Here is a 13,460-nt window from a genome sequence, read left to right as displayed (position 1 = left end):
CTAGTCATTTTTATGCCAAGTAGGGAGTGGAAAATAGACATCAACAACAAATTAGCTTCAATGCATTTTTTTTTTTTTGTAAGGAGCTTCTGGAGAACGCACACCATCAAAGCAAGAAAAGAAATCAGCAAAGAGAGAGTGGGATACTGGACACAGAATTAACGCAGGAGAGACTCAGGGCAGCCCCTGAGCACCGTGAAAGGCGATACCAGGAGAACATCTGTGCACCAGACCTAGAGGATGGGCAGTTTAGATCTGTCAGCGTGACTTGGGGCTGTCACCACCTACTCACCTACTACTACTGGTGGTCTATGGATTCAGCCTGAGGCTGACTACCTAGAGGAGCCTAGTCCAGATTCTTATCTGCATTTGGCTATCTTGCTCCTGTGCTGATAAAGCTTCTGCCTACCCCTCCCTGTTCTGACCGGATAGAGTATTTTCTTTGCCCAACCCCAAGAACCGGAGACAAGCCAAAGTGAATTTTGAAATAGAAAATCAGAGGAGCTCACTCCCCGAAACCATATTCCTGATGGATGTCCAGTACCTGTACCTCCCCCCACATCCCCCCTGCCAGATGTTCCCACTGTGATTACCTACCCAATTTTTTAGGACTCATTTATGATCTCGCTTACTGATTTCCCCAGAAAGAGCTCTTGGCAATTCTCTGGGACAATGACCAGGCACTCTGTTTATCTTTTTCCCTTCTGGGAGGCTTCATCTAGCAAAGGCAATATTTTTACTATTATACAGTATCGTGGGTAGAATTGGTGTTCCTCTAGAAAAGATGTGTTGATGTCCTAACCTATGAATGTGAATGTGGCTGTAATGAGAAATAGGGTCTTTGTAAATGTAATCGAGTGAAGATGAGGTCATGCTGAATGAAAATTGGCCCTAATTTAATGACTGGTGTCTTTATAAGTAGAGGGAAATTTGGATGCAGACAGAGATGAGAATGCCATGAGAAGACAAAGAGACAGATATACAGAGGGCAGAGGGCCAAGTAAAGAGATTAGAGTTATGGTGCCCTCAGCCAAGGAATGCCGGGAATTGCTGGCAACCACGGTAAGCTAGAAGAGGCAAGGAAGGAGTCTTCCCTGAGCCTTTGGAGGGAGTGTGGCCCTGCCCGCACCTTGATTTTGGACTGAATTCCAGCCTCCAGAACTGAGAGAGAATAGATTTGTTGTTTTAAGCCACAAAATTTGTGTTAATTTCCTGCGGCAGCCCTAGGAAACTAGAACACACGTCTATATTTGCGCTCATCTCACTCACTTTTTCAAACTGAACAATATGTTATTTAGGGACATACACTTAAGTGGTACAATTACAAAGAGAAGTAAAGGAACAAATAACAAGTCAAGACCGTGCGATATCTAAGCAGAGGGAAAGGATGTGACAGAGAGGGACACATGGAGCTTCTAAGGAACTGGATGGGGTCACACGAGGTTTCATCTTATTCTCTTTAAACTGAGCATGCGTGTTTTATAAGCTCTTCTATCTGTATATACATCTGACAATTAAACTTTTTTTTTAAAAAAAAAAAGACTAAACCAAGCAAAACACAACTCTCAAAACAGACCAATTGCTTAATCTGGAAGAGATAATGCTGAATCATTTGGATTAAATGAAGGCCTGGGGATGGGAGCCTTGGTGCCAAGGTGAGCATTTAGCAGATCAGAGCCCCTTGTGCTAACGGAGATGAATAATAAATAAGAAATCTCAAAATGATAAATCATCATTTACCATTAGTACATATGGGAGAGTCTCTACAGTTATGCCAAGTTTTGAGAGTCGCCTCCAGCTAAATGACATGAAGTCAAACTCAAGAAGCCTTTGTGGCCACCCTGCCTGAATCATTTCTCCCTCTGATATCCTAGCAGGAGATGGCCTTAAGACCCTTTTTGGTGGTTAGTATTAAATACCATTGAATTCTATAAAAAGTCATTCAGCTGCCCTATATTCATGGAGGATCAGATCCATTTTTGTGCTAGTTTGCCTTTATTACTCTCTAACACTTCTAATCTTTTCCTTCTAACCAATAGAACAGACCTTGGGCTTAGAACTTTGACCAGTCACAGGGTCTACTGAAACTTAATAAGTTATTTTCATTTTATTTACTTGTACAAATTACCTAAGATTAGGGCAATAATTGTGTTTTCTTTTTTTTTCCATTTACAATAATGATATAAAATTTTTCTTTAAGTAATTCTTTAAAAGTCAATTTAAAGAAAAATATTACATAAATGGTATGGGGTGGTGTCCTGATCTGGAAATAATCAGAAAGAATGTTCTTGGATTACTGAAGTTTGGAAGACTGTGACTGTCCTACTGATTGTAGCAAAACCTGGGCCTTTATAGATGCACACTTTGACTGTGACCAGGTAAATTTTGTTGTGTATCTTTTTGTATAGCTTGTGGAAGGCCTTTGAGGGCAGAGTCACCAGTTTGTTTTTCCTTGTGTTCCCTCACCTCACCTGGCACCAGCAGGATGTGTCAGACACTAGGGTACCTGGCTAAGGTATTGTTCTTTCTCCGGTGTCATCATCCTGCCTGGTACACGCTTGGCACCCCTCAGTTCCTCAGGGAACGGTGGCATTGGGAAGACGCCCCCCGCCTCCCGGCAACAATAGAATGGGGAAGTGAGTAGTCTAAGAATGATGCTCAGATACGCCTTCAGTCAAATAAGTGACCCCGACAGGTCAGTCCTTTCAGAGAGCCAGGCCTTGTGCTTGGTTCCTGGAGTGGAGATGGCATGGATTCCAAAAGAAAGAGAATGAGGTTTTTTGCCCCCTAGAGTCATATTCCATCACATTCTAGTGGAAATGATGAGATGCAAAAATGCAGCATTGGAAATGATTAAAAGGAGTTTTTAGTGTTAAATCACGTGATATTGTTTTTGGGTGCTGAAGGAATAATTCCAGAAAAGAGGGGGGAGCAGTGAAGACTAGTTAATCAATGACAATTTTAGAGATCGAGCAGAAATGGAGATAAGCCTAAAGACGCATGGATCCCTTCTGTCCTATGATGGCACAGCACTCAAGAAAGGTCTAGCTTTGGATCCTGTCTCCATCCCTCACTAATGTAACCTAACCTTTCAGTGTCTTTCACTGAATGGGGAAAATGGGGGAAAATGATTACACCTACTTCATAGGGTTGCTTTAAGGGTTAAGGTGATGTATGTCAACCTCTTTACATATATCATATAAAGAGCGTCATGTCACTACATAGTAAGTGATCAGTAATGGATAGCTGTCACTATTTAATCAACCATTCCATTTATTGATAGAGCAAAAATTTGTTGCATGGTTTTTATGTGTCAGGGACTGCAGGCTTCCCACCTCAGTATCTTTAGTACTGAATCCCATGCTCAGCACTCAATACAAAACAGTCGTAACAGTAATAATAATACTGCAGTGTCTTAAGTGCTTATTTGTGTGTCAGACTCTCTGCTAGGTTGCTTCATTGTTATATCGCCTCTAATCTTTATTCCCATTTTATGGAAGTAGGAATAGAGGGGCAGGGTATGTGAAATTTGTCTAGGATCCCATGGAGAGTGTCAAGCCTGGAATATAAATTGTCTTCTTTTTCCTTTTCCATAGTCTTATTACTGGTAGCCTAAATCCATTCTGTCCCAAACTAATCTCAGCTTCCTCAAATGGGTTTTGTCTCAACTTCTCAATCAAGGTCACCACCATTCTAACTGTTACCCATGTCTGAAAGGCTAGAGACCTGTTCTTTATCCATCAAGTCCCTGTATCTGGTTAATCACTAAGTTTTTAGTTCAAATGCATGTTTTCCTCTCATTTTCCCTTATCCTAGCCAGGCCCCCACTGACTTAGGCCTGGACTTGTTAGTTGTTCTCAGAATTTGTTCCACTGCCCCCTACATGAGAGGTGACATTAACTTAATACACTATCATGGAATTGACCAGAAATTTGATAAAACGTTGTCGAGTTTTCCAAGAAGTAAAGCACAGTGATTTGTTATTGCTGCAGCTGTCTGCCAGTGGTGGCAGAAGCTTGGGATGGGTTCACTGAAGTGATACAGATAAGTAAGCTGCTGTGAGTACAGCCTTTCTCTCCCAGGAAAGTATATGGGGAGAAAATTGTGCTCTGCTCCATTTTAAAAGGTAAAGCTTTCCTCTTTAACAGATGGTATTAGGACGGTTGGATAGCCCCATGCAAAAAAAAAAAAAAAAAAAAAAAAATGAAGTTCGGTCCCTTTTTTATACAATATACAAAAATTAACTAAGGATAGATGAATGACTTATCTATAGCAGCTGAATCCATACAACTCTTAGAAGAAAACATAGAAGTAAATCTTCGTGAACTTGTATTTGTCACTGGATTCTTTCATAGTATACCAAAAGCATGAGCAATGAAAGAAAAAAATATAGTGGACTTCATTAAATTTAAAAAATTTATGCATCAAAAGACATTATCATTAAGTGAAAAAACAGCCTGTAGAAATGGAAAAAATATTTGCAAATCATCTATTTGTTAAGGGTCTAGTATCCAGAATATATAAAGAACTCTGATAACTAAAAACCAAAAGACAACAAATAGGCATTTCTCCAGAGAAGACATAAGTGGCCAACAAGCACATGAAAAGATGTTCATCATCATTAATCATTAGGGAAATGGAAGTCAAAAATACAATGCGGTACCATTTCACATCCACTATTAAAAAATAAAAGGAAAAGGAAAATAAATGTGGTGAGGATGTAGAGAAATTGGGACCCTTATACATTACTGGTGGGAATAAAAAATGATTCAACTACTGTGGAAAACAGTTTGGTGATTCCTCAAAAAGTTAAACATAGAATTACCATATAGTCTCATAATTACCCCAAAGAAATGAAAATGGGTACTCATATATGTGTTCATAGCAGCACTATTCACAGTAATCAAAAGATGGAACAACCGAAATGTCCTATCACTGGACATATGGATACACAAATAGTAGTATATACATACAATGGAACATTATTCAGCCATAAAAAGGATTGAAGTACTGATACAAACTACAGTGTGGACGAACCTTGAAAACATGCTAAGTGCAGTAATAGATATGTCACATATGTGATTCCGTTTATATGAAATATCCAGAATTGGTAAATCCATAGAGATAGAAAGCAGACTAGTGATTGCCAGGGCCCGGGAGGAGGGGAGAGTGGGGAATAGTTGTATATTGGGTATGGAGTTTTCTTGTAAGGGTGATGAAAATATTTCGGGGCTAGATAGAGGCGGCGGTTGTACAATGTTGTGAATACACTAAATGCTGCTGAATTGTTCACTTTAAAATGGTTAATTTTATGTTACGTGAATTTCATCTCAATTAAAAAACTCCAAAAAAGTAAAGCTTTCACAAACTTTGTTACCATAATTATCAATAGTGATAAATGCTTGGCGGATACCAGTATTTCAGGTCACCATTATTGAGAACCATTGGCTGTAACCATCTGCCAGGATTACCAGCTGGCTTCACATTCCAGCCTCTCTTGGCTGATGGCAGAAGCCCGAGGCCAGGATTTCAAACTCAGGTGCCTACAGGATCCCAACCTGTTGGATAAATGTTTGAAGTTAGCTGGGTCAAGGCAGCCGGGAGTAGTGGGCATTATGGGGGTCCAAACGGGGCCTGCATGCTCTAAAGGCAGCCAAACTGTCCTTGGGCTAATTTTTGCCTCATCTCACGTCATTCTGCCATCCCTCTTAAGCCATCTGACAGACCAGTCTATTTAAAAAAATCTTCTTCAATATGTCATCCAGTAGCTAAAAATCTATTTCTTGTTAACAGAATCTAAACTCCTCTCTTCCCTTTCCAGCATAAAACTTGAGGAAGCGCAGCTGGTTCCATATGTATCACGAAACTTTTATCCTCCTGCCCACTGTGTTCTGTCCCGGCCATGCGAAGGTTTGGGGTAGCAGGACTGAACCCCATTGGCTATGTAAGGGGAAGAGTTCACTCTGAGTCTTTGATTTAAGTCTATGAAGGGAACAGTGCGCTTTTTTAGTGCTACTTCCTTTTAGTGTCAGCAACCAGAGTCCATCACCTCTGCCTGCAGAGAGGGGGATAGAGGCACAGAAGAATCTGGAAAGATTTTTGTTGTTATACGAGATAGAGAAAGGTTCTTGTTTTTGTCTCATCTGCCCAGTCATTCAGAATCTGAACCCATTAGGAATGCTGGAAGCTGGGAGGGGGAGGGGTGTGTCCGGGGAGTTAGGGCCAGGGTGTGGAGGAAGGAGACTTAGTCCATTAAATCTAAGGAGTGGCTGGCACTGTTTTCTCTTGTGCCTCCAGCTCTGTAGCTACTTATAATCCCTCTTTACTGATGGTTTTCTGAGAAGCATGTAGGACATAGAAATCTTTGGCCCATGTCCTTTTGATGTGATAACAATTCAGCAGATATTTGCTATAGGGCAGGGCAGGAAAGTACAGTTGTGCAACTTGAGGGACCAGCCTAAGAAGGCCCTTGCCCTAAAACTACCAACCCCTCCCCCCTTTCCTTTTCCAAATGGCAGAGAGAATCTTTCTTCCTTCCATGAAATCCTGTGTGTAGAGCTTTGAATTCCAGGTGGTTCGATGTCTGGCCCACAAGAGGCTGTGCTTGCACAGGGCCTTCGTTACCGTCCTGCTTGGCTTCCACAGATCCAGGGAGCTCAGCAGTGCCCGCTTGGGCGGAGTTCCTTGGCTTAGTTTATAGCCCTTTAATCAACTAGCATTTTTGCTCTTTTTGGGGAGAATGGCCCCCACAAGGGCACACTTATCACTGGAATCATCCTGTACATGAGATTGTGGCCTCGGGTGCTGTCCTAGAAAAGCTGAGATGGCTCCCACGCTGCGGTGCTTTGGTGTTAGAACTTGGGGGACAGGGCCCAGAGCACAACTAGTTCATGCACTGGTTCCTCCTTCCTGGGCCACGTTTACAGAGAACATCGTGGGCGTGAACCTGTGTGTGCCCTCTGACCCTGTCATCCACTTCTCAATGGGGCGGGGCGGGGTGAGTTCCTGGATTAAGGGGAAATCTCTGTGCTCAAAAATGTGGGGTTTTTTTTTTTCAAGAGCTTAAGTAAAGTAACTTGGATTGGTTCCGTATTCAGACACACAAACCTTGAAAATCCAGCGTTTGCCTCCATTCTTTGTGGTCTGAGAGTGTTTATAGCCCAGGGGTGCCCTGGCCTACAGGAAGCACAAGTAGCCACTCTTCAGAAGGGTCAGCTGTGACCTCACATGCAGCTCCTTTCACAGGGTGTGAATGAGCCACGTGGTATAAAGGATAAGAGAGAAAGAAGGCTCTTGAGTCAGGCTGCCTGGGTCAGTCCTGGCTTATGAGTTGAGTGGCCTTGGAAAATTTTTTTAATGGTGCTGTATCTCAGTTTCCTCATCTATAAAACAGAGATGGCAATAGTACCTACCTTATAAGGCTGTTGTGAGGGTTAGAGATAACACTTGTAAAAGAGCACAAAAATGGATGCATCGTAGGTGTGTAAGAGATGAAGGCTCCTACCATCAGTCCATGGGAGCTGCGTGAGAGCCTGCAGGAGAGGACAAGCAGATAGGAGGGCTCTGTATTCGGTGGTTTTCTTGAGATTAATGCAGACTCTGGTTTCTTTTGTATTCCTTTCCTTGCCCAGTATTGATCCTCCAGAAGGTGGAGAATGGAGACCTGAGTAACAAGATTTTGAAGATCACTGATTTTGGCCTGGCCCGGGAATGGCACCGAACCACCAAGATGAGTGCAGCAGGGACGTATGCTTGGATGGCACCTGAAGTCATTCGTGCCTCTATGTTTTCCAAAGGCAGCGATGTGTGGAGGTAAGGCTCAGCAGTGCGGGGTCAGTGTTCTTCAGATCTGTTTTGGTAGTACACACACTTCAGGACTTGGAGAATTAAGGTCACGTAGAATCTCAGGCACCCTAAGTAGGTCTCGACGACCCCTTCAGAGCAATCTGCACTAATCCCCATGTTGTCAGTAGACAGTTTCCAGTGCCTTCATATACAAGAAATCCCTCCACTGCTGTGGCAAGTACACATCTGCGCAGGTCCCTTTGTGTTGGTGATCGCTTCCTAGGAAAGATCAGTAGATTCCAGGGATAATGCGTACTCCATCTCTGACTGTAGGGTGGTAAGGGTCCTCAGTTACTCCTGGAGACCTTCCCCAGGGTCACTCTGGCCTGCTTAGCAACACTAGCTCTTACTGCTGGACTTGTCCTCACTGTAAGCTCTTGGGCTGATACATATTCTTTGTGCTATCTCTTTTTTCTTGGTGAGCTGGAAATTATCCTTTCCAGTTGTCTGGGTAACCTTTTAGTCAGTGCTCTATCTATCTGTTGAATATTGACATAGAAATGGAAAAAGACAGGCCTCAAGCATGCACCCATAACTCCATAGTCACAAATTAGACTAGCCATTCCCCTAGTAAATGTCAGCCCAAGGGGTCACGAGGACGGACCTGGATCTAAAAATCTTGCCCCCACTGATGGGAAGATGAGCATCTACAGTGTGTGCATCGTCATAGTTATGAGAGAGCCGCATCACCTTGCTATACAAAGAAAGGGCTATAGGTCATCATTGTACTTTAGTCTGTGAATTTGTTGCTTCCTGACATGTATTTTAAATAACAACTTTATTGAGATATTATTCATATACCATAAAGTTTACCCTTTAAAAAGTACGTCAGTGGTTTTTAATAAATTTACAAACTTTTATACCAGTCACCATTGTTATTAGATTCCTAGGGCTGCTGAAATAAATTACCACAAACCTGGTGGCTTTAAACAATAGAAATTTATAGGCTGGGGACCAGATGTCTGAAAGTAGCGTCTGCAAAGCCACACTCTCTCCAGAGACTCTAGAGGAGATTCTATTCTAAATAAGGATTCTGGGTATTAAGACATGGCCATAACTTTTTAGGGTCACCATTCAACCCACTATAACCACTATGTACAGAATATTTTTATTACCCAAAAAAGACACCTGGTGCCTATGAGCAGTCATTCCCTCATCTGCTCTGGCAGCCACTAACTCATTTTCTGTCTTTGTGGGTTTGGTTCTTCTGGATGTTTCAAACAGATGGAATCATATCATATGTGGTCTTTTGTGGCTGACTTCTTTTATTTAGCATGATGTTTTCAAGCTTTATCCATGTTGTAGCGTGTGTCAGAACTTCATTCCTTTAAATAGCTGAATAATATTTCATTTATAGATATGGCATAATTTATTTATCATTCATCAGTTAATGGACATTTGGGTTGTTTTCTCTTTTTGGCTGCTATGAAAAGTGCTGCTCTGGACATTTGTGTTCAAGCTTTTATGTGAACATATGTTATCAGTTCTCTTGGGTATGAACCTAGGAATAGAATCACTGGGTTACACAGTAATTCTATGTTTAACTTTTTGAGGAACTGCCAAACTGTTTTTCTCCTTGGCTGTACCGTTTTACATTCCCAGTAGCAATGTATGAGGGTTTCAACTTCTTCACATCCTGTCAATACCAGGTATTGCCTGTCTTTTTGATTATAGCCATTCTAGTAGATATTAAGTGGTATTTCATTGTGGTTTTGATTTGTATTTCCCTAATGACTAATGATGATGAGCATCTTTTATGTACTTATTGGCTGTTTTCATGTCTTCTCTGGGTAAATGTCTATTCAAATTCTTTGCCATTTAAAAAATTGGGATATATATCTTTTTATTTTTATGTTGAAGGACTTCTTTCTATATTCTCGATATAAGTCCTTTATCAGATATATGATTTACAAATATTTTTTCCCATTCTACGGGTTTTCTTTTCACTTTCTTGATGGTATCCTTTGAAACACAAAATTTTTAATTATGATGAAGTCCAATTTATTTTTTTGATTGCCTGTGCTTTTGGTGTCATATCTAAGAAACCGCTGCCTAAGCCAAGGTTATGAAGATTTATACCTATGTTTTCTTCTGAGAGTTTTATCATCTTAACTTTTACATTTAGGTCTCTGTTCCATTTCGAGTTAATTTTTGTATGTGGCGTGAAGTAGGGGCTCCAACTTTATTCTCTTGCATATGGCTACCTAGTCATCCCAGCGCCATTTGTTGGAAAGGCTGTTCTTTACTCATTGTATTGTCCTGTCACCCTGGTCAAAAGCAATTTACCATGAATGTAATGGTATGCTTCTGGACTCTCAGTTCTATTCCGTTGATCTTTGTGTCTACCTTATACCAGTACCACCCTATTTTAATTCCTGTAGTTTTCTGGCAAGTTTTGAAATTAAGAAATGAGTTTTCCAAGACCGTTCTTCTTTTTAAAGATTATTTTGACTATTCTGGGTTTCTGGCATTTCCATATGAATTTTAGGATCATTTTGTCAATCCCTGCAAAATAGGCAGCTGGGATTTAAATAGGGATTATATTAAATCTGTAAATCACTTTGGAGAGTATGACTATCTTAATATTAAGTCTTTCAATCCATGAACATGGGATATCTTTTTCATTTATTTAGGCCTCCTTTAATTTTTTCCAATAATGTTTTATAGATTCTGTACATTGTATTTCATTTCATTAAACTTTAATTGCATGGTGAAGTAGCTATTGTAAAGAAAGAGGTTTTTTTTTACTTAAAATATCTGACTAGATCTCATTAGATTGACCTGTATACTTATATTCAACTGTTTTTGACCTAAAAAAAAAAAAATCCAGCAATTTCATATGCTTCAGCCTAATATTTTCATTGCTTCACCACAGGCTAACGAGATTAGTTAATATATTAACTAAGCTAGGCTGCTATTACAAAGAGCCTACAGATGTGGTGGCTTAAATAACATAAAAGCGTATTTCTTTTTTTAACACATAATCCAGCCAGTCCAGGTGGGGCAGCTATATCCTATGAGATTATTGAGAAACCTAGGTTCTTTCAGAGTCCCTAAGAGTATTTTTCATGTCTAAATTGTTGCAACTTAGTGACTGTTACTTCTACATTATACTCTGCAGAAAAAGAGAAAGAGCTTCTCCATGGCCAGCAGCTTGCCTTTAATTTGGAGACAGCCCAGAAGTTGTGTATACCCATTGTTTGCGCTAGGTTATGTAGGCACACCTGGTTCCAAGGGAGGCAGACAAATGTAGGCTGTAGCTGGACAACTGTATGCCGAGCTAAAACTCTTACTATGGAAGAAGGAGAGAATGGATTTGGGGGTCAGTCAAGCACTTGTCACACTCAACTTGATCTTCGCTTTCTTCATGGGAAATCACGACTTCTCAGTAACATGATTGTTTTCTACTTTCTATATTCCTGGTAGCCTCTTCTCCCAGCCTGGCCCTAAAGTCATTCAGGTTTTATTGTCATACACTCCAAAGATTTCTGTTACTACAGTGATTTGGGCAGAGTTGCCTGCAGTATCTAGGTACAGTCTTAGTGGGAAGGGAAAGCTCAAATGCCTTGTGTACAATCATTTCATAGTGATAGAAATGGTAGGCAAGGAAGGGTAAGGCCATTGCAGGCGTTTGTCCCTCATGGAAGGCACAAGGTAGGAACTTTCGACTTTTACCCAAAGTGTCTTTGTTCTAAGACTAAGCTTCAGGTCTTGCCCTTCAACCACAGATCCTGAAAGGAGGCTTGGGGAGCCTCTGGTGAGAGGCATCTGATGAGGTTATTCTGCTATCTGAAGGGACTAGCTTGGAGGTAAACTCCAAATCAACAGCACTTTGGATGAGATATCTTGGAATTTATCACATGGTCTGCTCTGCTGGTGGGTCTCTATTTTAAAATTGTTTCTGGGACTTAAGCCTCCTGACTCAGCTTGGTTGATGAATGTCATTTGAAAACATAAATCACCCTGTTTCCTTCCCAGTGTCTTAGCTTTCATTCTGTAGTGTTTCTTTCTAGGACACAATCTATTGAACCCATTAAATAGGCCTTTTATTCCTCCCTCTCAAGCCTACTCATCTAAGTGGCTCCAAATGATCTTTTGCGCCTTTACCAGAAGAAACCATGTGTCCATTGCTATATGTATAATACACATACACCAGTGACAGATTTACTGCATACAAATGCTTATAGGCTAGGATCTATGCTGAATGCTGTACATCTTTTATCTCATTTGCCTATTGTGTATGGGATGAAATGAAGGCATTTTATTGATCATTTTAAGTTTTAAAAATTACAGTAGTAAAACATGTTCACTATAGAAAAAAATTAGAAAATGTGGATAAGCAAGAAAATGGAAAATCACCCACAACCTTCTAAAGATAACCTACATTGACATTTTGGTATGTTTATTTCTATTCACATGCTTGTCTACCTATCTCTTAAAATGAGACCATTCTGTTTTCTAAGCTACTTTTTTAATATAGCATGAGAATATTATCACATTAATAAGTATTTATTATGCCAATAAATACATTAATGTATATATTACATATATGTGTTAATAAATGTCATTTTGAATCGGGGTCAAGTTAACAAGATGAAGAAGAATTGTATATTACTTTACAATTTAGAAAGTGTTTTCACATATGGTAGTTCAATTGTCTTTGAGATCACAGCTGGTTACCAAGTGCAAGAGCCCATTCAAGGGACACCCTCTCCTTTCAAAGTGTGGACTTTTGAGTTGACAGTCTTAGAGATAATGCAGGTTAGTCCTGGCCCAGCACAGATAAGTTTTGCTATCTTTTCTGATGCTTTTTACTTTGAAAAGAAAAAAACACCACTGACCCTATCACATGGTGGAAAGGATTGCCACACCTCTGGAGGTGGCTAATTATGGACACAGGGTGAGTTCCCGGAGAGTTCAGGCATTGAGGGCTCTTAGAAAATCACTGGCAGCACTGTGGGAGCTGGTGGTTCTCTGTCGGGGAGGGACTCCCAGGTAGCATTTTCGCTAAGCTGGTTCTTCCAGGCTGCTTGTAAATGGTCTTGAAAGGACCTCTTGACCTTTTCTCTCAGTCCTGAAAGGGCAACAGGTTGTGCTAAACCTAAGGGAAACCTGTGGGCTTCTGCCTGCCTCTCCCCGGGACTCAGACTCATCTAATGTGTATTTCTCTGGTTCTCTTCTTGGACTACTTACTGCAAAAGGAATTCCAATTCAGCCACCTTCTGATAGAAAAATAAAGAGGGACATCGGCAGAGGAAAACTTTGACTGGTTATGTCATCCCCAGAAAGGCTTCTTACCTGCATGCTGGTGTCCCTCAGGAGGGCTCCCACAGGACAAGGCAGGCTCCCCATAACTCTCACCAGACACTTTCTCATTTCAGGTCCTTTCCCAGGGGAAATGCAATGTTTACTAGCCATAGATGGTAATTTTGGGGTGACAAGTAGTTATTTATTTCTCGAAACTATTCTGTGAGGTATAGGGATGGGTGTTTTTGTTATACAGAGGAGGAAACCGAGGTTTGAGAAGTGAACTTTCTTGCCCAAGGTCACATAGCTGATAAGTAGTAAAGCAGGCATTTGACTCAAGTCTGTCTAAATCTTCCTTGAGCAGCAGT

At 40.8% G+C, this 13,460-nt stretch overlaps 1 protein-coding gene across 1 annotated transcript in view; it reads left to right on the top strand.

Moving 5' to 3' along the window:
* The window catches only part of MAP3K9 (mitogen-activated protein kinase kinase kinase 9), a 66,999-nt gene that overhangs the window by 33,314 nt on the left and 20,225 nt on the right, over window positions 1–13,460 (top strand). Inside the window, exon 3 of the mRNA XM_016139935.2 lies at window positions 7,632–7,812. Coding sequence (XP_015995421.2) covers window positions 7,632–7,812 — 181 coding nt within the window. The remainder of the gene's footprint in view (window positions 1–7,631; window positions 7,813–13,460) is intronic.

Source organism: Rousettus aegyptiacus, unplaced genomic scaffold, assembly GCF_014176215.1.
Source record: "Rousettus aegyptiacus isolate mRouAeg1 unplaced genomic scaffold, mRouAeg1.p scaffold_m13_p_3, whole genome shotgun sequence".
Taxonomy (NCBI): Eukaryota; Metazoa; Chordata; class Mammalia; order Chiroptera; family Pteropodidae; genus Rousettus; species Rousettus aegyptiacus.
Note: the sequence above shows the minus strand (reverse complement) of the source record. Positions and strands in the feature narration are given on the sequence as shown.